Source organism: Leuresthes tenuis, unplaced genomic scaffold, assembly GCF_036924035.1.
Source record: "Leuresthes tenuis unplaced genomic scaffold, fLeuTen1.0.hap1 SCAF_18, whole genome shotgun sequence".
Lineage (NCBI taxonomy): Eukaryota > Metazoa > Chordata > Actinopteri > Atheriniformes > Atherinopsidae > Leuresthes > Leuresthes tenuis.
The window spans coordinates 21,890,370-21,917,881 of NW_027325372.1; the positions used below are offsets into that span (position 1 = coordinate 21,890,370).

A 27,512-nucleotide genomic window follows, 5' to 3' on the forward strand; every position below is an offset into this window, starting at 1 on the left:
ATATAATACTCCATTTAAGATGAGAGGGATTACTATAATAGACTTTATATCACAAGTGCAGTGAGGAGTTTAAAACAATTAGATGTTAATGACATTGTCCTACTTGATATCCATCTTCGCCATTTTTCCCAGGAGGTCCCTGGTGTCCTTTATCTCCTGGGATTCCTGGCAGTCCAGGTGATCCAGGTGGACCTGCAGGGCAGTCTGAGCAAACATCCTAGAGAGGGCACAGGCATTTTTGTGATTAATTGGTCAGTCACAGGATTCAAACATAAAGTGTTTTCTCACTGCTGAATAATAAAGAGTATCCTTACCTTCAGATTCAAGTCAGAAAGGTCTGCTGCCTTTCCCTGAGAGACGGGGGAAAAAAGTTCATCATTAAGGGAAAGCGGGATTGGAGGCTGTGTACGATGGGTATACTAGTAACAAAATCATTTTTTTACACACAGAGGAAACAGTGTAAGGACAAAAATAATGCCTGAACATCTTTATGAGTGAGATGGCCGAACATCTCTCTTTTCAGAATGAACATGCTGCTTTGACAGCTTCCACTATGCAAATTCTAGTTGACTGGATTTTGCTCCCAATTTGCCACAAGAGCATTAGTGAGATCTAATGATTGACAACAAGTTCTTGATCATAGTCAGTGTTGCAGTTCAACCCAAAGGTGATGAGTAATGTGACTTTGGGTCAGGTCTTGGTGCTCAGACTGAAAAAAAAAACACTTTACAAACAGGGATTTGCGTATGTGGACACTGACATTGTATAACTGGAAAGGGTGTCCAAACAACCTCTCCAACTCGTTACCACATGCTACTGTTCAGAATGCTGTAGCATCTGAGTTTTTTGTGATTGTACCTAATCGGTTAAGCCCAGACTATGAAAACAACTCAAGGTCAATAACAAAATGTGTACTATATATATCTTTAACCCCTAAATCAAAGCTTAGCTAGTGTCTACTAGGAAATAATAATCAGTGAGGAAAAAGTCATCACATCAGGACATGGATGAATGAAATACCTAAAGTTTACAGTACTGACTCCAGCAGTTTGGTCCCACCACTGAACTTGGCCAAACACAAACCAGAGAGTTCTTTTTTTATCAAGTACATAACATAGTGACGAAACAACGGAGTGTGTTCAGTCAGAGGCTTCTTCAGCTCCGCAGCATTAAATAACAGTACCAAAGGTCATACCTGCCAGAAGCCATAACCATACACAATGGCACACACCATGGTACACAACATACTGCAACAAGTATTTCTTCCATTTCATTTCAGTTTCATTTTTCATTTTATTTCCACGCAACGAAACACAGAAGGCTGTGGTTCTGTAATGTGAGGAAATGCCAGAGTGGAACATCCCATATTCATGATTTTACCAGTAGTTTCCATATAGTGCCCTTGGATTAAAAAGCATCAATATTTTCCAGTGATTTCATTGATTTAAATCTAAACTAAAAGCTTCACTGATTCTCCGCAATGATCTGAGTAATAGTACATTTAAGCCATAAAAAGATTAAAGAGGAATGAATTTGCAACTGTTCATCCAGCAGACAAAGAGCAACATTAGTACTAATTTAGGCTCTTGTTCGATATTCAATCTCCTTTAACCTCTACTTTTACTTCTGCTACTGAAAACACAATAAGCGCCTTAAAGCAGTTCCTCCATGTTCAGTCTGTTAAAGAAAACTGTCTGATGCAGTAGTCAGTAGTGGGTCGCACACTGAACAGAAACATGCTTACATAGCAAAAATATATTGAGTTTCGGCTTGTTATGATTATATCTTGTTAGCTGAATATAAATGAAAGTAAAGCCACATTAATCAAATCAACATGTACACCATTTAAAATGTTTATTAACAAATTAACATGAAAAAAATTGTAATTCCGTAGTTTCAACATTAAATGGGGTAAGTTTGCTTACCATAAGAAGTAAAAAGAATATTTTATATCTGTGATAGGAAATCTAACTTCTAATTGGCATTCTGTCATTTTTCCCCCATCAAAAGTTGCGAATTTTGATTAGCATTTTTTCAGTGACAGCATCGTCATTAGAAAGATGAACTTTGGTTCAATTTAGCGCATATTAGCAACATTTCCCAAATGTTTAAATGTTGTTTAAAAACTTAAACAAAAGACAGAACAATAAACCAAGAGTGAAGCCTTGTGTTATGGAGACGATATGTGATGGAAGAGTTATTATGTGAGTTTTGACTGGAATTCTAAGCAACATGCTAGCTTCTGCTTTGCTTCAGTGATCCTGTCTGCGGTCACAGGATTTTTAAGACCTAGGCCAGTTCGACACATGACTCGTGTCAAGTATTTCAAGATGAACCTGCTGATCAAGTATTTTTCTATCGTTATGGTGAGTGGAAGTTTGAGCTTGGTTTGCCTTTCTTGCTAGTAATAGCTCTCAGCCATGGGACTGCCTGATAGGAGGTGATGGGGGTGAGTCGTTCACTCCAAACCCTAAAATGAGTTGCAAGGTAAAGAGCTGTGAAATCATAGTTTTAAACGAAAAAGTTGTAATGTTCTTCTGTACTATCCTCAGATGTCAAAAAGCAAGTGTGAACTTGTGAAAAAGGGAAAAATATTTATTTTTTAATTGAGGTGATAGACAGCTGGCAGTTCCCAGATGAGCCAAAATCACTCACTAAACCCTGGACTTCACTGTCAGCCCATTCCTGTTTGTAACTGAATTTTTAGGAATTATATTAAGACGTGTTGCTGAAATGTGCATCATTTTACCAAAGATTAAACATGAATTTTCCCTTCATGGTTCCATCAATTAACATACTGTTAACATCCCAGAGGGTTCTCCTCATGTTGGGAGAGTACCTACTCTGAGGTGGGAGTTAAAAAAGGACCTGACAAACTGAGCTTTATCGACTACAGTCACACGCAGTATAGACAACAAAACTATAGTCATTCAAAAGCACCTTCTGGGAGTACTTACAGGCTCTCCGGGTGATCCCTTTTCTCCTGGCCTTCCTGGTAGACCCTGAGTGTGGAGCACAAACAAGAAATTATATTTTCTATCCTCTAAAGATAAAGCGTTTATTTAATTATGTCTTATAAGCCAACACATTTTTACAGTTAGGTAACCAAACTGGAATTTCAAAACAAATGGAACTGAAGCGTTTCAAGCTTTTTCAACCTTATCTTTAAGCAGTTCTGTCATTTTGAGCTTACATTGTGTCCCGCTGGGCCTTGAGGACCAGCGACTCCTGGTGGACCCCTCAACCCCTGAAATCCAGATGCACACACAATGAAGTAAACGACTGAAAAACAGAGATTTATGTTGAGTTTTCAGGAAAATAGTTACCCCAGGTCCTGGTTCCCCATTCTTCCCTGCAGGTCCCTGTAAAGATAAGCATGGTCAGCTTACTGAAATGAAATGCGCTGAATGAGGATCAATTTGGAAACCAATGATGTTCATACTAGTGGTCCCTCTTTGCCTTCTCCTGGAGGACCCCTGTCCCCAGGTAACCCGGGCAGACCACGTGAGCCCTGTAGTCCCTGGGAAAAAAAAGGGAAGCAAAGGTTACATCCTCATCCTCCTTAAATAGCATCCTTCAGTTACGATGTTTGGTTAGGAGTTCCGACAGGACTGATTCTCTATGACGGGGAGAAAAGAAAAAAAAACTCAATCTGCAGAGCTCAGGAGATAAAATGTAGCTGGGATGAGGGCGAGCAATTTGACACCGTAAATTCAGCAAATGCCCCTGTTTAGCCTCAGCCATTGGTTGCCCTCGACATCAAACTTCTGACATTAAAGAGGCAGCAATAATCAGAGCTGCGGTCACAGAGCAGTGGACACAGAAATTGCTTTTGGTGTGAATGAATTGTTTTTCTCATTCATGCCAGAAGGAAAATGTTTTTCACAGAAGCAAACGAGCACCTGCGCGTGATTAGAAAAAAAATAAACAAAAAACGCCTCACACGACCTTGAACGCTCTTGAAAGTTTCTGAATCGCATTACCTTTGGTCCTGGGGGTCCTTGAATTCCCTGTGGTCCCGGTTCTCCCTGTAATACCACAAATGAAAACAATCAAATTGCTTGCTTACACCTTTTTGGAATAAACACTCTGCACGTGACTATGGCGAGGCCTCCCGGCCGCACCTGGCTGCAGTAAAAACCAGAACTGCTGCGAGCCAGATCTGTTTGTGCCCCTGCTTTAATGTGATATGTCTTAACAATGTCCTTCCTGTTTGCTCCTGCCTCGTCAGCAACAGGGCCACATGTCTGGCGGTGGTGAAAAATGATGGAGGCACATGTTGAGCTGCACACCAAAATGTGCCTACTCAGGCTTGTTTTCGTCCCATACGGCTGCTCGTGTTACCTTGTGGCTCTGCAATTCAAAGGGATGTTTACAAGCATAAACACATGTGGAATACAAGCTGGTGTTCAGAGGCACAGCTGCAGATGACGGGAACACACATTAAAATTTTGCTTCTCATCACTTGGATTCACTGGTGAAAAGATGGTGTGGAATAAAAGGATGATAAACGAACTATATATACATAGAATTCTGTGGAAATGTGTGCTCAATAAACTTACTGCATTTTATGAGGCACAGATGCTGAATTTCAGTTGAAAATATAGAAATTCTGTACAAGACAAACAACCGTACAGGTTCACACTCGCTCCTAAATTCAATTTGAAGTTTCGATCTTTTTAAATTTGTCTTTGAAGACCTTGCTCTTGCTAAATGCTCCTACATGAAAAGTTACTAGTATTGTAAACCTGCAAGTTACACCATAAGCCTAATAATCAACACTAGTAACATTTTGATAAGCAAAAAGATGTTTTTTCCCTAATTATGAGTACTTGGTAAAGATACAAAAAAAAGAAACTCACTAAAGCAAAAGTGAGAGCGACTGTGAACGCTGACACACAACACCTGTGACCTTTGAAATCGTATTGATAACACCTGTAATTTCCTATTCTGATTAAAAAATTATCTGTCCACAGCAGAACTGCGTCATCAAAAAAAAGAATTAATAGAGGACATGGAAAAATTAGATTTAAAAAGAGATGGAAAAGGATTATGGGACATTGACTGAAAATGTGCGGATTTGCAACAGCAATCAAAAAACGGTGGTTTAGAAGAAAAACAATAAACCACCAATCAGAGCTGAGTTAGAGCTAGCTGCGGAGGCAATCCACCTAAAATGATGTCACACTGGGATTACCCATGGAAATTTGGGTTAAAAAACAGAGGTAACACTTTACTTCACCAACATCAATGCCAGACATCTAAGAAAATCCCCTTGATATCTTTTCTTTTAGATTTGATGTTGCCAGAAAACATGAACACAGAAAGATAAATATATATATATATATTTATATTTATTTGGAGCACATTCCTGACTTGGAGCACCTTCCTGGCTGAGCCCCCCCCCCCCCCCCCCCCCCCCCCCCCCCCACACACACACACACACACACACACACAAAGTTGCAGCAGTTCTGATCGTTCACGTTACAACGAATACAATTACTTTAAGTTGACATTCAACATTCATTCAATATTTAACATTCAACTAATGTTGGAGTGAAGTCACTTTAGTTCTATACAGTATACTAAACTTTACATCTAGAATAAAGAAATTATTTATCTTACATTTTGCCCATCTTTTCCTTTTCCTGGTGATCCAGGAGGTCCAATCACACCAGGCTCTCCAGGGGGGCCTTGGGGACCAGATTGTCCTGGTTTACCTGGTTCACCCTAAAATGAATAGCAAAAAAATTGTATTTTATCTATACACTACAACAACAGTGTAATTTCATACTAATAGAATCAAAACAAACTCTTTGTGTACTGCTGTTTTGTAGATAATGTATGTATAGTGGTATCTTAAGGGGGAAAAAAATTCAGTAAAATTAAACAAGCCACTCGACAGTAAAGGTGCTCTGCATTGCCGTTGTAAAACATGTAACTGCTACATGACTAAGGGAAATCAAAGACTGGCACAATAAAAGGAAATCAAAGACTGGCACAATAAAAGGACATGCAAGGACACTCTCCTCAATGCAGTCCTATTTTCTGTCTGCCCTTCAAAAATTATTCTCAGCATAGTGTGAATACTTTGAAAAGCACATCAAACCAAAATACCAAATACACCAACAGCTTTTAAAATGAGACCACTGACCTTGTCTCCTCTTTGTCCAGCTGGACCAGGAGGCCCAATGATCCCTGGTATGCCCTAAAAAACAGTTGATGACTGGCGCTTAGTGGAGCTAACAACCAAGTTAGGTAGAGAGTTACAGCAAATGCAGCTAGGTTATAAACTGACTGCCAGGTTTAGGAAAAAACCTACCACATTTCCTGGTAATCCACGGGTACCCTGAGGACCTGCTAGGCCAGGTGGACCCTGGGAGAAACGTAGAGGCCATTACAGTTTTTAAACTATTAAACATCTCCACCATCAGGCAAATCTCATTAATGTAAATCCAACTTACAGGATCTCCGACACGTCCTGTCTCTCCTGTGAGTCCAGTGTCACCCTTTGGACCCTGAAACATAAGCAGCTAATCAGACTTATACCACTCAAAATGATTGGGAAGTAAAGGAGTGAAGGTATTACAAGCTTCTTACAGGCGGTCCAGATAGTCCCCGAAAACCCTGTTCACCAGGTAACCCTCTTTGACCCTTTAGAGATGACACACAAGTCAAAAATGAATTTAAACATTGTACACTTACGGGTAATTACAGCTCCAAAAAAGAGATATAAAATATAAACATGAGGAATATTGACTTTAAAATAATACAATTGAAACATGCTGTTATGCAGTACATAATGTATAGTTTTTAAGGTGTATATTTCAAAGTGAAATTACCAAAACTTCTAATAAATATCTCCTCTGCTAAAAATACTTTCCATCTACGCACCAAAGGGAGTTGAGATCCAGGTCAGAACATTGTGTCTAGAAGAGTTTAATAAACTCAACCAATCAAGGAGAGTTCAACAGCTCAATGTGTTATAAAATCTCTACTGCCATCTAGTGGATCACTAAGTGTATTGCCAGATCTACATCAAAGGAAAGTGTTACAGTAAGACAAAAAGAAAAATAATCCTCACCATCTCTCCTGGTTTCCCTTGGTCCCCCTTTTCTCCTTTCTCTCCAGGCTTCCCCTGAAGGCAAGAAAAAAGGCGTTAGAAGAGAAGTGAAAGTATGGGCTTATCAACTAAGCAAATATCTCCTTTAAAAAAAGCCCTAATCCTAAATATAAACATAAGCCAAAAGAGATATTCCTAGAAATCTTATGAAGCAGTTTTGTAAGTATCACAGAGGAAGTTTACTTACAGGTTCACCGGGCTCAGGAATGACATTTGCAACCTGTGAACACAATATAGAATGATTTACCCCATCTGCACCGAATGTTAATTCCAGTTAGGGTATGACACACGGCTGGAAATGCTGAGACACAGCAGAAATTTCACTTACATTTCCTGGAATTCCAGGCAGTCCCCTAGCTCCCACTTCACCCTGAGGCAAGAGACAATATGTTTAGCCTGTATGCTAAATACATCATTACAAGTCATACTGCAGGGTAAACATTACTGAAACACAGGGATGACTTTGGATCTCCACAAACACTGCGGGATACACAAAAAGTCATTAATTCCACCTTTTAAATCCTTATTTATTATTTACCTTGTCACCCTTATCACCTTTTGGCCCAAATGGTCCCCCCACTCCTCTTTCTCCCTAAGAAAAAGAAGCCAAAACCAAGGAAGCTTTTTAAACACATCACACAGCATATATGTATATCAATGCAGGCAAAAGTAGATTTAATTTTGGTTTGAAGTCCTTGGGGTCACCCTGCAGCCCCCGGAGGTGATTAACCTACCCAATCAGAGACAACTGTCGTTTTTCACAACAAATCTACCATTTAATGTATGATATGTTCAGGCGATGACATTTACCTATGTGGATGTGGGGAGGTAAATCAGAAAGGAAGCAAATCAAAATTCTAAAAAGTTCTGAGAAGCTTTGCCAAACCTACCGGAAAACCCCTATCTCCTCTTGCACCATCAGTACCTGGCTGCCCAGGTGCACCAGCTTCTCCCTAAAAGAGAAGAAAAAAAAAACACATGACATTATAAAATGTGTTTCCATTTCTATGCAAATTATCCTAACAACCAAAGAAAAAAAACGTGGTGTGAACTCACTCTCTCCCCTGGAGGACCTCTTGGTCCGGGAGGCCCTTCGTCACCCTGGGGAGAACATCCATCAAAATGTCAGATTTGCATATGGAAAATGCACGTGCTATCTCATAGGTGGCATACATCGTGTCTTCAGTCGTTCCAGGTGGGATTCTGAGTAAGATTTCAGTGGCAGTACCTTATGTCCAGGCTTGCCAGGAAAACCATCTGCTCCACGCTCTCCAATTGGCCCCTTCAATGACACAAGATTACCGTTAAGAAGTCATCCTTTCAAACCCTCTTTTGGGCCAAAGCATTGAGACAGAGAGATGAAATGAACGAATATTTATAGGACCTGTGCGACCTGTATGAGGTGAAAAGTAAACGCACAACTTAATTTCACCCGAAAATGGTTTGCATTGTTACGTCACTATAAGAAAGTTTTGGGTCGGAAGCTACTGGTTGGCTGAGGCCTTTCTGTGTGGAGTTTATCTGTTGTTTCAGTGTCTGCATGGGTTTTTTATTCATGTGCTCCACTTGTTCCTCTTGTCCCCACACTTCCACCGACCTTTGGGTTTGTATTTACCAACATCTGTCAACTACATCTGGGTATTAAGTTGCTAGATTCACAGCTAACTTATCAAGTTGCAGGTGGTTACTCTATGCCATAAGCTGAACCCATATTTCATCCAAAATGTTTGACTGGTGGAGCTTTAAATTGTAGGCAGACACTTAAAATTCAAGGGTCATACTGACCATGGCACCATCATTTCCAGGAAGACCATCCAGACCATCTTTGCCAGGAAGACCCTTAAAAGATCATGAGAAAGTCATTGACGTTTAGTGAGGGGGAAAAAAACAGCACCTGAACACTTAAAAGCAAAAGTATCATAAACAACAAAAGATGCTCTAATTTATGAATTAGAAGGTCAACTCACACTTTTCCCTGGCTCTCCTGCTTTACCTGCCCTTCCAAATTCCCCAGGTAGACCCTTCAAAAACGCAGCAAAGGTATGTGAACACGCTTAATACTCTGTGGCAGAGATTCATTGGTTGCCACGTTAAATCCGCATGTTTAACACAAGCTTAACAATGACTGCAATGATAACAGGTCATCACTTACACGTGCCCCAACTTCTCCCTTGCTTCCTGGTGGCCCCGGTGGACCCTGTGGACCCTTTGAAATAAAAGACATTGGTGAAAATGTGCTTCCATTGATCAAACACTCAAATAAAAACACATTGTGCCAATGTTTCAAACATATGAGCCAAAAAAATATGTTCACAAAGAGTTGGTTATGGGCACTCAGAAGACACAATGCATTTCTGTAGCATTAGGTGTCAATGTCCACTAGATGGGGGTATTTCACACTGTTTCCAGCTCACTCAATTTTGGACATGGGTATTTCTACTTTGCTCTTGGGAACAATTTGGAAAATTAATTGACACGACCTTATGCTTTTAAACTAGGCTGTGTATTCTATTAACATATACAATAAGCCACCTTTGAGAGAGCAGTAACTATGTTGGTAACATTAAATACTTTTAATTTAATTTAATAATTTCAGTCTTAAAATTAATCTTGGACCTCACAGCAAGAGGGTTCCAGGTTCAACTCCTGGCTGAGGCCTTTCTGTGTGGAGTTTGCATGTTCTCCCCGTGTATGCATGGGTTCTCTCTGGGTACTCTGGGTTCCTCCCACCGTCCAAAAACATGCATGTTAGGTTAATTGATGTCTCTAAAATTGTCCTTAGGAGTGAGTGTGAGCATGTGTGTGGTTGTTTGTCTCTGTGTGGCCCTGTGACGGACTGGTGACCTGTCCAGGGTGTACCCCGTCTGTCACACGATGACTGCTGGGATTGGCTCCAGCCCACCCGTGACCCAACCAACAGATTAAGTGGGTATAAAAAATGGATGGATGGAAATTAGTCTTATTCTGCTCCAACATGAGCTATGTATTCATATAGTATTCATATACTATTTACATATCACACAAAGGTTGTAAAAATGCTTTTCATAAAACATCAATTTAAGAAACTAAGTAAAGTATTAAATTAGTTGTGATATTTATGTCATTGATATGAGACAACATGTCGTGGTATGATGAGGCTTTATTCATCTTTCTCCTATTCCCAGTGACACATTGCATTAATCCAGAGGCTTTTTAGAACATTTTATCTTTCACCAAAAAATTAGCCATCAGTGTGTTTTATCCAGCAGACAATAGCATTACATGAACGGAAATCTGGGATAGATTAAATAAACCTGTGATCATATGCACCATACAAAATCATTTAAAAAAAAGAAGCATATTTGTAAAGCGCTCACAAAATTAATCACAGCTCATCTCTAGAACAAACCTATTTGAATAATGTTGGACCTTCTGGCATGACTGATCAATGCACATCACATTTCAGTACAGAAATTCTGAAATACTCTGAATGCCCTTCTGGTGTTTCCAACTGTATTTCACATTTGGTCTTCAGCAAAAGAGAGAGAAAAGAAGAAACTATTCTTACTGGAGGTCCAGGAAGTCCATCTATTCCTGCCAACCCATTTTCACCTTTCTTTCCCTGGAAGAAAACATGTAGCAGGATTAAAGACTAAACATGAAAACATTCAGTACATAAGGTGCACATTTATTCAGTGTCAAAGCCACAGAGGTGACTCTGTATTCTTTCTTCAACTACAGCTTTAAAGAAAGTAACTTATCAAATGTTTTGGCAAGAAGTTAGTAAGCTCTTGAGTCTGTCATTTTGAGCTGTTGTGCCCTGCAAAGGCAAAACACTATAAATGATAAGATAAATGAACTTTTTGCATCTGTTAAACCTAAAAAAATAATAATTTGAAGGCTCTGGAAGCTCTCTAGACAGCAAATGCTGAAGCAATGCGACAAACTTTTAATGAACTTAAGGCTAGCTGCTGCTATAGCCATGACCAGTTCTTGCTAAAGCAACAGCTAAAGCAAAGCTAAATTTAATAAGAATATTTTTGCTGTTATTGGTAACTGAACAATTTCATCATATACATATTTCAGCTAATCAAGACAGCAATGAAATGCCATTCGAATAGAAAAAACAAACAGCAAAAGTCATGCTACACCTAATGTACAAAGCTAGCTGAAAAGAGCAATTCTGGTTGCAATTTTGGACTCCAGTGGAATTCAGCCAACAAGCTATGATAAATCAAGTTATCTCTAAATCCATCATTTGAAAAAAAAAGTATGTTTTGTACATTTGAAGTTTGCAGGAGTAAAGGTGAGAGAGGCGTAGCCTCAAGCAAACCATACAACACTGGAGACCTATAGCTGTGCAAACCACTCTCTTATCACAGCTCACAGCCTATCTTCAAGCATTCTTCCACTCATCCAGACTCTCTCTCTCTCTTTCTCTCTCTCTCTCTCTCTCTCTCTCTCTCTCACACACACACACACACACTTTACTTCTGTACACCTTTGGCAGAGGTAAAACAACCTTAAACTTCAGAAAACAAATCAAGCTATCTTTTTTTGCATCCCACAGAGCAGAAAAATACCAAAATACCAGCAGAGACACTACAAAAAAAAAGAAAACTAAACTAACTAACTAAAAATCAAACCGAAAGGCACAGAAATTTGTATTCTCTACATGCTAGGAAGTACGACTGCTTCATTTATGTTGATCAACAACAAATCCCTCAATTTCTGAGAAGTTCTGGACAAAGTTCAGTCTGGTGTTATCAAAGCGTTTCACTTGTTGCCAGAGGAGGTTTGGCTTGATCTGTAGCCCAATCTGTAGCCCAACTGAGCAGCTGCAGATGTTGGTTCCAACACAGTGCTAATGAGAAGTTAAGTGCTCCCAAAGGATAGGGAAAATGGAGGTCACTAAATTTGTAACTGTTTTGGAAGAACAAATCATGTAGAACCACTGTGTCTGTTTTAATTACACACTGCTGAGAAGTAGTGGGACCAGTGGGGGAGAGACAGAGGGAAAAGACTATGAGCAACAAGGGACAATTTTTGAAGGTAATTCTACAAAGCGATGATAACATATGCAGCATCAACTCTGAGTAGCTAGAATAATTAATAAATCATTTAGGGACATGTGTAAACCTCCAGTTATTCAAGTATTCAAAGACAAGAAATTATATTTTCAAATTTGGTTTGTTTCTTGCAAAAATATTCTCCAGAAAGTTAGCTTTTAACGTTGAGCTAATTAATTAATGAATGACATTTTTGTCAGAATGTTACTGAGTTTAGAAAAGATTAGATTTTTGTCTTGGTCCAAATAAAACGGTACGATCAAAATACATGTAAACATGTTAGCCGTGCTTAAATTGTACTAAATCAAATTTTGGACTGACGTGCCCAAAATGACTCCTGCATGCATGCATTCAGTGGAACTAAAGCTGGCTTATGCCTGTAAAGCAAACGCCATAGTTCCATTCATGGGTTTTGACAAGAAAGTATTAATCCAGAACACAGAAGAAGAAGTCTGTAACAGCAGAGAGCAACCATAAAATTCAGTGTGCATTTCATTTGTTAAAAAAGAAAAGCGTACAGAAATGTTAAGACATTCAATTTACTGCGAGACCTCTTACTAATTCGTCACCAGCTAAGTTTGTTTTGGCCTGTCGTTTAATTGGTGAACTGGAAACCAACAAGCTGAAAAGAGCATTTTTAGCTACCTATTGTAGCGGAGTTGGACATACTTTGGTCGACACACTGGTTCCCTCATATGCTTTTACGCCCAAATCATCAAGCCATCAAGCAAACGTACTGGATGACAATAGTGAGGTATTAGCCACTTCTTCATTTTGTAAAGGAAAATGGAATGACAGAAGAAAACTAATGTACCCTTGAAGCTGGGGAGCTGTCTGGTCCTAAACTGAACCCTCCAGGCAGAACAATCTTCCTGGGTTCTCCACAGATCCCAGTTGCTTAACTAGGATAATAAGATGCTAAACTATTGCTAAACACGAACTCAATAGGCAGCAGCTCTATAGATATCCTGGGTTACCCAATGCTAAATTTAGAGCCAAGTATTCTGAAAGAGGTCATGGATGGTCAGACATCACAGTTAGACGCCCCTGGTGCATCAGTGTTTAACAGATGCCACTTTCCCATCCAATTACAGCCCAGTCAAGTGGAAACTGTCACAAAACATTATTTATTTATTGTGTTGAGCATATTTTTTGTAAGTGCACATAGACATGAAGAAATATAACAAATGTGCATTAGGAGGGATTTGGGGTGTTTGTGTTATTCCGGTCATCCAGAAGGCCCAAGTCTGACCATCCAGGTCAGTACTTTTCAAACTTTATTTTGTTTTACATAACACTTTTATTTCCTCCAGCTGTTCCACTGCAGTTTTGCTCACTGTTTGCTTTGATCAAAATAACTTAATTGGGTTTAGACATTAGAAACCACTTGGTTAGGGTTTTGGCATTAATAACTACTTGGTTAAGATGACGAAAACCTTGTGGCGTGCCCTACATAGCTTATTGAGTTGATGAGTCCAGCTCAATCTGCAAATGACACAGAACAGAATGAAGGCACAACATAAATCTTCCATTTGAAAGATGTGCCATGCTTTAAATTATATTTTTGACTCATGATTTCATTATGTACCATCAGACTGGGCAGCAGAGCAATACGTAATGGTTTAAACTAACTTTATCCAGTTATTTGGCCAATCACATTGTTAATAAAGTTAGACTAAACAGAAACAAATTATGCTGTCAAGCTCCTTTTTTTTGTTGAGGCTTCACTGTGGATTTACATGCATCTCAAAAAGTCATCCTCATGTGAAAACTACCATCACACTTGATACACTTCACCTATGACATAGATACCTTGATCCATACGTACCAGTAAAAAAATACTTGATGTTCAGTAGTATAACAGTTAGCAGCTAGATTAAACGTATTTTACCTCATCCTCATACAATCAAGTCAACCATATTCAGATAGTGTCCTGACATAATGAGATCCTTACCCTTTGGCCAAACTCTCCAGGGTTACCAGGTGGACCTTGCAGACCAGGAAGGCCCTGAAGAATAAACCATCACTGTCAGAATCCATCCATATAGCATGACTGAGATTTTAAAAAACTGCTTTGGATTCCATCAAAACGGATGGCTTTTCCTCAACATTAACACATCAAAAGCTAATCATCAGCAACAAAGAAATAAATCAGAATCCTTACGGGAGGTCCTGGGGGGCCTTCTGCTCCTGGGGGCCCAGGAGGTCCAGCTTCTCCCTGAAACAAATTAGAATATATCACCTGTTTTCATAAAGATCCCCATCACACATGTTGACCATCACATCAGAATTGAATGGAATGGGCCAGTCTTTTCAAATCAACTTGACGTATCTATAGAAGTTCCCGTTATGGGGGCAGCTGTGAGTCCACGAGCCAAAATGTCCTTTGGCGAGGCACTAAAGCCCAGGATGTTGGTAATGGTGGGTCAGTGCTAACGTGACGAGCCAGATGACTTGTTTCACAAAACTTACTTGGTAAAAAACTTCTGGAAATCACCAGTCGCATACAAAAAGTACTCATCAGGGGATTGGATAATGGATGTATTGGTTTGTTACAAGTGAACATCAACCAATCAGACAAATCTGGCATGAAAAACTGCTCTAATGAGTGAAGAGCAACTGCAGCTGTGGTGTTGTGGTAGCGTCTAAAACACACCTGTATTTACCAGACCAGAACACTGTTTGTGCTGAACATCTGTACTGGACTCACAAACCAGCAGCTTGAAGTCTGGCTACATGAACTCTCTCATGAGCGCTAGAATGATGCAGTTCTCCAGCTGCTTCATCAGGTGAGGCCAATACCAGTGCAGACCAATTTGTCGAGCAGAATTTTTGTATTTTCAGACCACTTTATAACTTATAAACACAAATTCTCGTAACTTGAGCTTATTTGGCTTGAAATGAGAAGTTGACTAGATGTATTGGTGCAAGTTCCCCTAACTCAATTAATCAAGTTTTTAAGAAACAAATCTGGTATATCGGCAGAAATACAAACGTATCTAAACTGTATATATTTCAAAAATACCTCATGCCATTGAAATCTACTTTGATAATATCATAATAAAATATGATGAACTATCTCACTTTTGATCAGTTACTCACCTTTCCACCCTGCAGACCTTCTCTATGTACCTGAAATTATATTTTAAAAAAAGAAAAAATTATGATGTAACTGTCATGTGAGCATATATTGCTAATGATTTTTAAAGAAAAAGCCTAAGGATAGAAAACTGGAAACTGCATCAGTGCTTCTACATATTCTTCACTTATAGATAGATAAATACCAACAGAGTTACTGTAAAAAGATGATTTTTTGGGGGGTTTGATCCAAAACCTAAAGATATTGATTAAGTGTATTTTACAGTCGTGTGAGAAATAAACTACACCTGTGATTTAACAGCTTGTTGAACTAACTTCCGTGCTGCTAAAATTTGCTGTTTAGTTCAATTAGTTCTGCTCTTTTTTCATCCTATATAAATGGAGACAGTGATATACTGCAGCTTCTTCTGTCTGGTGAACAGGACTGCCTCTCGTCGATGTACTTTCGCAATAAAACATTCACCGGGACAGTTGTGGCCATGATTACCTACACTGCCATCACTTCTGCAATAATCTGCTGCTCTTCTCTCTAATTACATAGCCTCACAGAGTTACCCATCACCATCAAAAAAAATCGGGAGTTCTTGAGAATGTTATTCCTCTGCCCTTTTGAAGTGTTTTTAGCACTTACCGCATCTCCTGGTAATCCAGGAAAGCCTCTCTCCCCCTATGAGTTCACACAACAAGGACAAATATCCCCTCATTAGAATCTTGAGACCTTCAGGGAACAGCCCCCTCAGGCAATATGGTAATAACACAGCTGGAACTATAATTCATGAGATGAGTCACGTTAAAGTGTGTAGTTATTGTAGGCTAAAGGAAAGTGAAACTTGTGGTTGAAACACCACAGCACCTCTTTGTATGCATGTGTGTGTTTGAATGAATGCTCATGGGTGTGGTATTGTTAGCATGTGTGCATTACTGGAAGAAACATCAAAGGCAGTAATCACGGGCAGACAAATGAACTGTGTGTTTTAATTTCTTAGACAAATGAGTGGGCTGACTTTGATGGAGCACAGAGGAGACTGAGGAATGTCTGGAGAAGGCAGACAGTAGCCTGGGAAACTTCTGATGGTAACCCTTTAAAATGATTTATATCAGCACAACTTCCAAACATTATGCTTGTGGCAATATCCTCTATAAATTATTTCTAGGCAAGTGAAAATAATGTTTTGTATGCAGAACAGCAGGTGGGTGAGCAAACCTTATCGCCTTTAATTCCATTTGGCCCAGGTCCTCCAGCCAGTCCTCTCAAACCCTAAAAAACATGTATGACAAAGGTCACAACTCAAGGAGTGCAGCAGGGTATGTTTAGTGTATTCATAACTTCAAGTTCTTGAAAATATGATCACAACTTACGTCTTTCCCAGGAAGTCCAGGTTTTCCAGGTAATCCATCCAGTCCAGCTCCACCCTAAAATGCAGATAAGATTTTTTATAGATGTAGGAGGGGTACATCAGTCAGCTTTGCATGGTGTCGCACAAAATCTAATTAAACTTTAAATCTGAAGAATACACATTCTAATGTAAGGGTTCAATGAGATAAACAGGTGGTGGCAGTGAACATTCAGTTGGGAGTCATACCTCAAATAATGAGGCACTGTGCTGAAAACACTACTAAAATATGCTATTTATGCTTTCTTAGTGGAATTGTATTAGGCATTTGATGACTGCTATATTTTTAAGTTTTCTGCCTTTGGAACTTAGGTCACATCAACCATACTCACAGTGGCTGTGCTGCAATAAATACATAAAGCTGCATAAAACTTCCAGCAATTTGTGATCTCAAATACTCTTCCTTTTCTCATGGCTGGCTCCTTTATGTATTAGCAAATCTTTTTGTCACCTGGCTCTTAAACTACACTCCGTACCATATTTAAATATCTTTGTGCTCATACCAGGTCACAATGATCACTTTGATTCGGATGATGACCAAAGAATTCTCTGGCATTTCATTTCAATTTAATAAGAACTTTGGGAAAATAGGCAATTGGAAGGGATGATGACTTATATATTCCAGAACAATTTAGAGTAATATCTCTTAATATGTAAGCATACTTAGCTTTTAGAAAAGCTTGATTTATGCTTTTGTGCTAAATGTATGTAAATACCATCTGTCAGCATTTGTTAATTTCAAGGCTAATGTTCCTGTCAAGATAACACAATATGTTGCAAGTCTATATATTTCACGTTGTGTTTACCATGTTCACTGTCATACTTTAGCATATTAGCATGCATTTGACAACTGGGACCAACAGTAGCCTATGTAGGGCACGTTATCAGTTTTGCAGTATTTAAGAAAAGGTGAACATTTGCCAAGCTTATTACAGATCATCCAGAGCGAAATATGGATATCAGTCTCAATTCCCAAGACTTTCAAAGCATTTCAGTCACTAATGTCTTGCTCATGTTCAGGCCTTAGAGTAAAAGCCAGTGGTTCACAGAAGTTAACACTAATTTTTGCTTAATAGATCTGTGTGCTACTGCCTATTTCATGTGATTTATATATTTAAAACCTAAGTGCTAGACCACCTGACCGACACAACTACCACTCCTAATAAAAGAGCAGTGGAACAGTGCTGCGTAACCCAAAACACATTCCTGACTTTCCAGTCAAACTCTACTCAAACATCAACCCCATGTGCCTCCTCTAAACCACCTAAGCCCTTTATCGCCATAAAGAGACAAGTAGTTTTCCAGTAGTTTTCACCCACAGGAAATTGCTTACTGATTGACTGACTGAATGGCTGACAGACAGCTCTAGACCTGGTCACAGCATGACTGAGTGAAGCTATAGTGTTCTTAGAATCTGATACACATCCTCAAGCCATGTGGCAAAGCAATTAATGTACCAACTTTACATTTAGTGATTTATAAAACCAACTGTTGGAGTCTTAAGTTGAAATTTAAGCTGACCTCTTAGCATGATAATAAAAACAACGTATTGATACAATTTGTTCTCATATCTTTCTGGTGATTCTCAATATGCAACCTGAAACATCTGAAGTCACGATGAAAAGAACATCCTGACGCATAAAAACATCAAGAAATCCAGTGATCTCAGCAAAAACCATTTCAGATGCTGCCAGATAAACCTTTCACAGTGATATTAGAAATCTTTATTGTTTTCTAACATCACTGTGATAGCAACAGAAGGAAGTTTTTAACATCTCAAAGGGAACATCAGACATCAACAAAGCCCAAAACACCCCCACAAAATTCCAGACAGGAAGTATGGAGAGTAAATCAAGAAAGCTACATCTGTTTGTACGATCACTCCCCTCAGTTCTCAGTTCCTCTGAGAAGAATGATCTCACTTTCTCAGAAGTCAGCTCTGCTATCAGGATTTCCAGCTCTGTAAAGGTTAAACCTAGAATCATGGTTCGTATCTCAAGACATGCTGGCAAAAACATGTATTAGGAAAGTAAATGAGGGGTCTTTGTTTTTCCCAGCAATAACTGTTGATAAGTAGTGAGTAGTGTGACTAAAAGACTTATAACTAGGAGGTGTGAGTACATATGGAGAGTGAAATAAAAATGATTCGAGCTATACCTTCTATTTTCTTTAAGAAACTGTTACACGATGCAATAACTTACTGAGGTTCCTGGAGTTCCTTTTTCACCTTTATTACCAGAATCGCCCTATAACGAAACATAGTGACATCATAAAATAATTTCCAAAATAACATTGTAAATTGCCATCAAATCATCTCTGAAGATAGTGAAGTGCATTACTCACAATAACACCTTTTGGTCCAGGCGCACCAGGATCCCCTGTATCGCCTTGGATTCCCTATATGACATAAAATGATCAGCATTTGTGTCAGTGGGAGTTTTTGACTTGGGACCAGTGTTAGCGCTGCTGACTCTGCAGGACATTTGTATTCTGTCAGCCAAGTCGGAGCTGCTCAGTCAGAGTTGAGTCACCCTAAAATTTGCAACTGACCAACTAAGAAAGATCCAGCAGCAGTCAAGGACATAACCTCAGCGGTATAACCTCTGGACTTGCTTTCTTTCTATTTGGCAATAATAAGAGAGAAACGTGTCTCCTGGTCCTCTGACATTCAGTAGAAATGTTGTTTTTTTTTCTTTTTGGTTTCTTTTGAAAAAGCAAGTCCTACACTGGAACTGAGAGGGGCAAACAAGCACTCTAATTCCACTCATCTGTGGTGAAACCTGAGTCACAATAACAATGTTCTCCTTTTTTTTTCTTTTTTTTTGTTGTACCATTGTAAGTCAAGTAAAAAATTAAGCAAGACATTATCCCAAACTGTCTTTGAACATCTTTTAGCATTTTTCTTTATGTTTATCCAATAGGATTACGTTTCATCTGTGGGTACTAAGTCATTTCACAAGTTTCCACTGTTTTCAAGGTAAGTCAATGTCAGGGTTCATGCTGAAAGCCATACCTCCGCTTATTATGAGACTTTGTGCTCATTTTGTCATTCCATCTAATACGATTGTTATGGATAGCACTGTTTTTTCCAACTCTGAAAAGGGCTAGCTGTCAGCTCTCTTATATATTTAGAATAAAAGACTGCTGTTAGATATATTTAGCACTGCTTAATATAGAAAAACTATTCAACTATTTTGAGGCTGGAAAAGCTAAACAATAAGCTAACAACTCAAAAGCCAAGCAAACTGTTGCAATAAAGATCTTCTGGCAAACACGTTAGCTTACTTTTGTATAATGTTTACAAAGGAGAAATTTGTCATTTAGGATTGTGTTTCCTGTCAAATTTCCTAGTTTAAAAAGTCAGTAATTAACTTCTCTTTTTTTATCTCCACCAACTACGAAGAAAACTATCTGTCCCTTTTACTACTAACTAAGCATCCTGTTGACCTCATTAGCCAAAATGTGTGGATTCCAGTTGTTGCTGTGAATTACAGCAATCGGTTTGGCTCTCTTCTGAAAGCTTTTTGTAAGTTTGTATAAATAAAACCCCATCTGAACCCCATTTCTGAATCTGTTTCAAAACAGCTCTTCTCTATTTTAGTCATTTTTTTCTGTGTTTCTCAGCCAGTCAAACAGCCTGTGACCACTGAGCCAGCTGCCTTTTTGCCACCAGAGGGTGGAACCCAAATAAAGTCACATGCCTGATGACATCACTTTCATTCCGTCTTCCTACAACTTATGTCAGCACAGAAAATAGATAAAGAAAGGTTAATAGTGTGAATATTGCTCTACATGTAACTGTAGCTGCTGTTTCCTTCATTAGGTTTGGCAGTTTGTTATAGCTCAGTTATGAACCAAATATAACACCTCTACCTTCCCTCTGCTGTCTCATTCAAGACCAAGTAAGATCAAGTAAGATCAAGTAAACCAAAATATAAGTATGTTTGCCCCATTTAACAGAAAAAGTCACAAAACAAGAAAGGAAAAAGAAACTGCTATATTCTAATTTCGCTAATTTTCTTTTCTATTTTTTTGTCACTGGCTTAAAACTGTTTTAAATATACTACTGCTGGCACAAATCTATGAGTGCTGTCTAATGTGTTGATTAAACACATTAAATTCACCCACCTTCTGTCCAGATGGACCTGGACGCCCCGGACCACCAGCCAAGCCTGCTTCCCCCTAATTACAATAAAAATAAATTAATAAACAACGGAAACATTTAAGCAATTCAAAGGGCCACGAAGCCTAAATTTTACACTGATATGTAAAAACTCTGTTTCTTACTTTCTCCCCTTTGTCACCAGATAAACCATCAATACCTGGTATACCACCGAGACCCTGTCGAATGATTGAAAACACATCATTAATACCAGTATAAGACCTGTTTTTTAAGACTCAAAAATAATATTTTAAAACGTCCTCCACATCTTCCGGTTCACACCTTCTCTCCCTTTTGTCCAGGAGCACCTGTCAACCCTATACTGCCTCTATCACCCTGTAAATCGAAAAAAACAAGTGTTTACTGTTTAGGTTTGGTCAAACACAAGCATGCAGGCCGGCTGGTGCAGGCGACGATGGCGTGTTGTCAGAAAATCAACCTGTTAGCATCACAGAACTGTTTAGTACACAGATTAATACAAAACCTAGTACACATTTTGAGATTAATTAACAGACTTGGTTATCTGAACAGAGAAACATGAAGTCACACAGACAAATGAGATGTTAAAGGTTCACAGAGGACACAAGGAGGTAAACAAAAGACTTTTGAGCAAAGGCTTGGGAGCCACAAACTACTCAATGCTTTACCAAGACCCACTATGGTTTGGTCGTACATTCAACCAAACACTCAAGAAACAGTGGTTCTTCATTGTCCTCAGAGTGATACAGTTTTGGATCGTACACTGATGTCACCGTCTGTGCCAAAGAATCTAGTAGAATTTCAAAGCTGGACTGAGTAAGAGGTAATGGCTGTTAAATTACACGTTACCGTGAGGTCTTGCCCACCGCAAGACTTCCCTCTGCTTCATAAACCACTTTACAAGTCACAGAAGGTTGCCCTTTAATTATCTCAGGCTCTTTTCATATTAACACACTGCTTTTCTTTCATCAGAGATGTTAGGAGAGAGGTCCCCTGCTCTGCCGTGCCCTAAAACCAAAAGGAAAATTACCTACAACAACAATGCCACGCGGGGAATTTTCCTGCTCGAGTTGGTTAAAGGCGCAATTAGAAGCAATCCCAGCAGGATGAATTCACTTTCACCCCTTTCGACTAGATGACCAACACAGCCAATTTTAACTGTGGCATGAAGCCTACGTCATGGGTTTGTGTCAAGTTCAGAAAAGTTTACAGCAGCAAATTGCAGCTTTCTCTCAGAGAAAGCAAAGACAGATGCTGAAGCAGAAGGTAACAAGTGGAGAAGCAACAGGGATGCCGCGCATTAAAGTTTGATTTAATGCACTTTCATCAAAGCCACAAGGATTTTTTCCAGCATTAAGGACTATAAAATGAATAAACATATGATGAATAGAGCTCAGATTACATTCTTTTCACTGAAGCAGGTGTCCTGCTGCTTCCTGCAGTGCGGCTCTATGAACCAAAGGAGTCTTTAGTTGTATTCCCAAAACTATCACATGCACAAAACAAACAAAAGAACTGAATAAATAAAAGGGCTAATTCTGGGTTTCAAGACCTGCTGTGGTCATATTAAGCAGCCCCTTCAGGGCAGTGTTACTGATGTGTGCCATGGTGTTTGTCTCATAAACCATATCAAGCTCTGATGCTGCTTGTTTTCACTGGTCGGGAGCACAGAGGCTGGGATTTGACTTATTAGGCTTCCGTTTACAACCTCTCCCTCTACAGCTAGACATCAGTGAGCTGTCCTGTTATTCTGACAATAACTGCCAAATAAGCCACTTCCTAAATACTCTGTGTAAATAGTAGATTCAGTTTGAAAATATGAAAAGCAAGCAGGAAAGAAAGAAGCATGAAAAACACATATATCCAGGACAAGATGAGAATGTTCTGTCCACATGCAAAGACAAATATGCATAATATCCAGACCGACGTGTATTTGAGTTAAGATGATGATCATGCAGAGTTGCGACAAGACATGTTTACTTACCTTCGCACCTCTGTCACCTTTGACAGAGATTACTTTGCCCTGCAAATAATTAATCGATAAGGATCAATTATTATCGAGGCAGGAGAAGAAGCAGAATAGCTGGAAGGCATGCAGTGTGAAATGACTTAAGATTGCTTGAAACTACACTGATCAGAAATCTTCTAAGCTTTGATTGCATGATAAGCTCAAATTTAGTGAGCTAGCTTTAAGATTGTTAGCTGTTTTTTTATGCATTGGAACAAAAATAAACATATGAGATTGTGGACACTAATTTTTCATACAGAGTCTCCTCTTTCTCCTTTGATGCCCGGTGGTCCGATGGCACCCTTAGGGCCAAGGTCCCCCTGAAAAGGTAAGAATGTTTACACAATAAAAAAGCAGGATAGACACAATGACACTGTAATCTGGTGTGTCACACGCTAACTAGCACGGAATTACAACGATGGATAGATGACCTTTTCACCCTTTGGACCTGCAACACCAGGTGCACCGATATCTCCCTGTGAGAAATGAGAATACAGTCGTCCTTTGAAAGCCATTAAAGAAAGGATTCCCACTCAACCATGGAAATAATAGACAGGGATAAAGAAGTCTGGTAGGGTCAAGTGGCTTTACCTTCTCCCCTTCAGGGCAGGAGCAGTTTACTTGAGGGCCTCTCTTTTGCTCCACGACAGTAGGTGTTGGAAAGGGAATTGGCACAGGCGGAGCCTCTGTCACAACTTTCTTCGGGCACTGAAATAATACAGTTTATTCAGAAAAAAATCAACAAAAGCATGACAATGAGAAGTCTCTAATAAACATTTTTATTAACTCTTGATCTGGCAACTATACTATGTAAAATCTTAGGGCTCTATTACATAAACCTGACAATCAGCCATTGGGAACTTCTGGAGCATTTGTGAATATCTGTCTGTCTTGCCTTTTAGGCATGTACTGTATCGTCAGCTCTGTCATACCCTGTTCAGGCTTTTTTCAGCTTAACTGTCATGTTAAATTGCAATCAGGTGGGAGAATAAGAGAGATCCCTCTGATTTGCCTTTCAGCATTGTGATATGAACTCTGCTGTACGTTGTCACAAATAATTCACGTGATATGTTGGTTTGAAATGAAATGCAGATTTTTGTCTGAACACATAAAAAAAGACGATAATTAAGCTAGAACTATGCTGGATGATAAATCTGAACTAATAATCAACTGACTTGATGCGAATATGATTTTGTATATGTTTCTACTACACTGAATAATTCATAGACTCCTGCTACATTCTGCACAGCAAATTCTGCAAACTTTTTCATATGCATACATTATACATCACAGCTGCAGATGGAGATTGTGTTTGCAGTGAATTGATGAGGAATTATTTTCCCCTGAGTATGCTGATGTGAGGAGACACAATGGGGTTTAGCCATCACTGCTCGACTTTGATTTGACATATAAAAGCCTGTACACTTTGGAAATCTTGGAGATAAATACTGTCTGATGAAATAGTTATTTGCATACTTCTATACACGTCTTTAAATTGAGATAGATGCCCACTTCGTGTCTGCCAGTCAAGTAGAGATCAGGATCCAGGGAGAAATTAGCTATTAGCTCAGCAAAAGGACTGGAATTTATCCAAATCACAAATTACTGTACAGTGTCATAGTAGACTGTTGCTCTATGCCCCCATATAAACTGGTAACGGACACATGACTTTAGCAAAAATATACGTTTTATTTTTTCGTTCAAATCCCGGATAAAGCCCCCATTTATGTTACAACCTGGCCACTAACGCCTCAACAAAAAAATGAGAAACACACGGGGAAAACATTTACAATAAGAGGGGAAAATTCTCTAAAGCCTAACCAAGCATGGCTATCAGCTATTCATTCACAGGTGAATCCAATAAGGACCGATTGGATGCACTTGGATTGTCCATATTGGTCATCCACAATGAATGAGTCCTCTATTCACTAATAGAGAATTCCCTAGGGAATAGGAGCGGACAGCTGCTTATGAATTTCAGATAATGCAGAGGTGGTTTATAGTGATAATAAGTTAATAAATTTAAGGTAAAAAAGTTCAGTGTCACATAAACAAACACTCAAAGGATATGCACATGCAGAAATCTGATGTGATCGACCGCACAAGGTTGCTGTCTTTGGTTGAGAGCTTTCACATGACATTTCTTGGCACAGTACTGACATTAAACTTTATGCTAAAAGCAATTAATGAAATGTTATGGTTGAGATTTCAAATAGTGCTTCAAAATGGCTGATTCACTGTGGACCACATAGTGAATAACTGGATGACTAGAACAGAGTTTATGCAACTCTGCAGAGTTGCAAAAAAACCCCAACTCAAGATTGACCATGACACAAAATGATGATGCAAAAAAAAAATTGAATACCCAATGAACAGAGATGAGTCACCCATAAGGTGGTCAGACAGAAGGGGACAACAGCTAATGTTGCTTTGTTTTGTTTACATTTCAGTAAAACACTTCTAAAACCCACATATCTTAATCTAAGACTGAAGAAAATGACAGCTCACTGAGACAGTTATGTCTAGTTTATTTTCATATTGGTTTTACATTCAGTTTCAAGCTGTAGGCACAGTACTCTTTGAGAAACAGTCTTTCTGGACTCTTGTTATCAACATGAAGTTGCAAGAAACCCATTCTGGGCTTTACTTTTCTTATAAATACATAGGCTGCTTCATTATCACAGTGTTACTTTGAGCAAAACTAACTCGTAATTGCAACAACAACTTGCAACAGTGTTGAAATCTACAGTGATGCTAAAAACCTGAAAGTTCATGCTAACTAGCATTTATTTTCAAACTAAAAGAAATTATTCAAATTAGAGATAAAATAGGGAGAAATCATTTATTTGGCTCAACCTTAAACACTTTTGTAATACATATTAATATTAGTACACATGAATGTCTGTGGTTGAGGCAGATGTGACACTGCAGCTTCTAAAATACATGGTTGCACCATCAATACAAAAATGCAGACTGAAAGTCGAAAACCACTAATACTCACAGGCCCATTAGGGAGATCACAGCAGGTTTCCAGCTCTGCATGCTTGGAATCACAGTAAATCATCATCCTCTGGAGGTCAAACTGCAGGAAAAAAGGCAGACAATTGACGAACAGATAAACCTCCAAGAAAAGAAGCTTACATGACTAAAATGTGTCAAGCATGAAGGTAGAGACTTACATCAATTGGCACACTGTCATACAGCCTCTTTCCAATTACTGTCTTCCCCTGGATATCTATGTCCTCCCGCTCTTCAATTGGCAGAGTCTGGATATGTTTGCAGTCCAGGTACAGTGATACAGACTTGGCTTCAACGCTGAGGGCAATCTTATGCCAATTGCGGTCAAAGAGGTTGTCAACTTCAGGGTTCTTGAACACAGCTCTGACAGCATCTTTTGTCAGCCCGACAGCATTGTACTCCACCGCCTTGTTCTCACCATCCAGACGGATGGACACCTGGTAAGTCAGAGGGAGGATAATGTAAATGAAACACTTCTCCAACAAGCCATAGCCCATCAGTTTAACAAGGAGCTTAATGATCAGTGAGCTGTGACTATTCTAAGCTGAAACCTCAAAATCAGAACACATCGATTTCGATTTCTGACTTTTTACATTTGGCTAACCCACCTGTGGGATTCCATATTTATCAAAAATCTGCCAGAGGTACCAATCTTCACGTCTTGAGGTTTTCCTGAATTTGAACGTTGTCACAAAGGCATATTCATCTGGCAAACCTTGAGGAAACACATCTCTGCCAAATAAAAGAACAGAGTTGTTGGTTAAATTTAGTCTGTGCACTTGATGTGATAAACACACTTTAAATATTAATGTGTAAACCCCAAAGTAAACAGTGTCTGTGTTTCATCTAACCACCACTACGTTTATAGCTACTGCTCCTGCATTTTTAAGCTTTTCTTTTATGCTGGATGCTGATTTTTAACATTAGCAAGATACATTAATTCTGCTTAACATCGTTTCCTAAACTTATATTTTCAATGAAAAACTTAAAAGACTTATAGGCCTATTACACACCATTTGCTAACACAATAGTTTTTTCACCCTGGTATTGTGCCTATGCGTGTGATCGACTTTGCTTTCCACCACAGGATATTCAGTGAGTGGAGTTTGCCTTGTCTAGGCTTTATACTGTTGCCAAAGCTATGGTAGAAAAGATAACAGTTCAATTGGTCCATGACTCTGGACCAATTGCAATGTTGTAGATAATAATTTGCTCGAAGGTCAATAGCTGATAATAAATGTTTTTGTAGTTTATTTTCCCTTTAATGCCAGTAAAACCTTAAACCTGTTGGACCAACTCAAGAGTAGCTTCCCAAAAAGTTAAACATTTGGACTGTAATAACTTAAAAAAGCCATATAAATGGGCAAAATTGTGGATTTATTTATCGCCAATTGCATGATTGTAAATTTGTTTTTAAAAAAATGTATCACTTATTTACAACTTTAGCCCTACCATCTGCAGGGATACCTTTTGAAATTCTTGTCTTGCAGAGTCATATTTCCTCTTTATTTCTAGGCAATATTTATCTACATACTTTATTCCTAAATAAAGCAGTTTGTGTCTGGTCACTGCAGTGTTATCTCTGAAAGCATAAAGCTAGTCTGTATTATCTAATGGTGCTTAGCGTGGCACACCTGTTCCTCTGAGGGTGGGTAGACTTGTGGTTAGAAGGGGCTCAACA

General features: G+C 39.0%; 1 protein-coding gene across 1 annotated transcript in view; it reads right to left on the reverse strand.

Annotated features, from left to right (window-relative positions):
* Window positions 1–27,512, reverse strand: part of col22a1 (collagen, type XXII, alpha 1) — a 66,104-nt gene that overhangs the window by 19,623 nt on the left and 18,969 nt on the right. The window contains exons 6-46 of the mRNA XM_072369882.1: window positions 26,440–26,563; window positions 25,993–26,268; window positions 25,815–25,895; window positions 23,405–23,521; window positions 23,245–23,289; window positions 23,071–23,133; window positions 22,790–22,828; window positions 21,109–21,162; window positions 20,952–21,005; window positions 20,793–20,846; window positions 19,008–19,061; window positions 18,866–18,910; window positions 16,630–16,683; window positions 16,475–16,528; window positions 15,902–15,937; window positions 15,274–15,303; window positions 14,336–14,389; window positions 14,126–14,179; window positions 10,671–10,724; window positions 9,276–9,329; window positions 9,091–9,144; window positions 8,909–8,962; window positions 8,352–8,405; window positions 8,180–8,224; window positions 8,014–8,076; window positions 7,662–7,715; window positions 7,452–7,493; window positions 7,311–7,343; window positions 7,085–7,138; window positions 6,601–6,654; window positions 6,465–6,518; window positions 6,323–6,376; window positions 6,155–6,208; window positions 5,626–5,730; window positions 3,984–4,028; window positions 3,443–3,520; window positions 3,327–3,362; window positions 3,194–3,247; window positions 2,958–3,002; window positions 315–350; window positions 104–217 (exon numbers count right to left, since the gene is read on the reverse strand). Of these exons, the coding sequence (XP_072225983.1) occupies window positions 104–217; window positions 315–350; window positions 2,958–3,002; window positions 3,194–3,247; window positions 3,327–3,362; window positions 3,443–3,520; window positions 3,984–4,028; window positions 5,626–5,730; window positions 6,155–6,208; window positions 6,323–6,376; window positions 6,465–6,518; window positions 6,601–6,654; window positions 7,085–7,138; window positions 7,311–7,343; window positions 7,452–7,493; window positions 7,662–7,715; window positions 8,014–8,076; window positions 8,180–8,224; window positions 8,352–8,405; window positions 8,909–8,962; window positions 9,091–9,144; window positions 9,276–9,329; window positions 10,671–10,724; window positions 14,126–14,179; window positions 14,336–14,389; window positions 15,274–15,303; window positions 15,902–15,937; window positions 16,475–16,528; window positions 16,630–16,683; window positions 18,866–18,910; window positions 19,008–19,061; window positions 20,793–20,846; window positions 20,952–21,005; window positions 21,109–21,162; window positions 22,790–22,828; window positions 23,071–23,133; window positions 23,245–23,289; window positions 23,405–23,521; window positions 25,815–25,895; window positions 25,993–26,268; window positions 26,440–26,563 (2,578 nt within the window). The remainder of the gene's footprint in view (window positions 1–103; window positions 218–314; window positions 351–2,957; window positions 3,003–3,193; window positions 3,248–3,326; window positions 3,363–3,442; window positions 3,521–3,983; window positions 4,029–5,625; window positions 5,731–6,154; window positions 6,209–6,322; window positions 6,377–6,464; window positions 6,519–6,600; window positions 6,655–7,084; window positions 7,139–7,310; window positions 7,344–7,451; window positions 7,494–7,661; window positions 7,716–8,013; window positions 8,077–8,179; window positions 8,225–8,351; window positions 8,406–8,908; window positions 8,963–9,090; window positions 9,145–9,275; window positions 9,330–10,670; window positions 10,725–14,125; window positions 14,180–14,335; window positions 14,390–15,273; window positions 15,304–15,901; window positions 15,938–16,474; window positions 16,529–16,629; window positions 16,684–18,865; window positions 18,911–19,007; window positions 19,062–20,792; window positions 20,847–20,951; window positions 21,006–21,108; window positions 21,163–22,789; window positions 22,829–23,070; window positions 23,134–23,244; window positions 23,290–23,404; window positions 23,522–25,814; window positions 25,896–25,992; window positions 26,269–26,439; window positions 26,564–27,512) is intronic.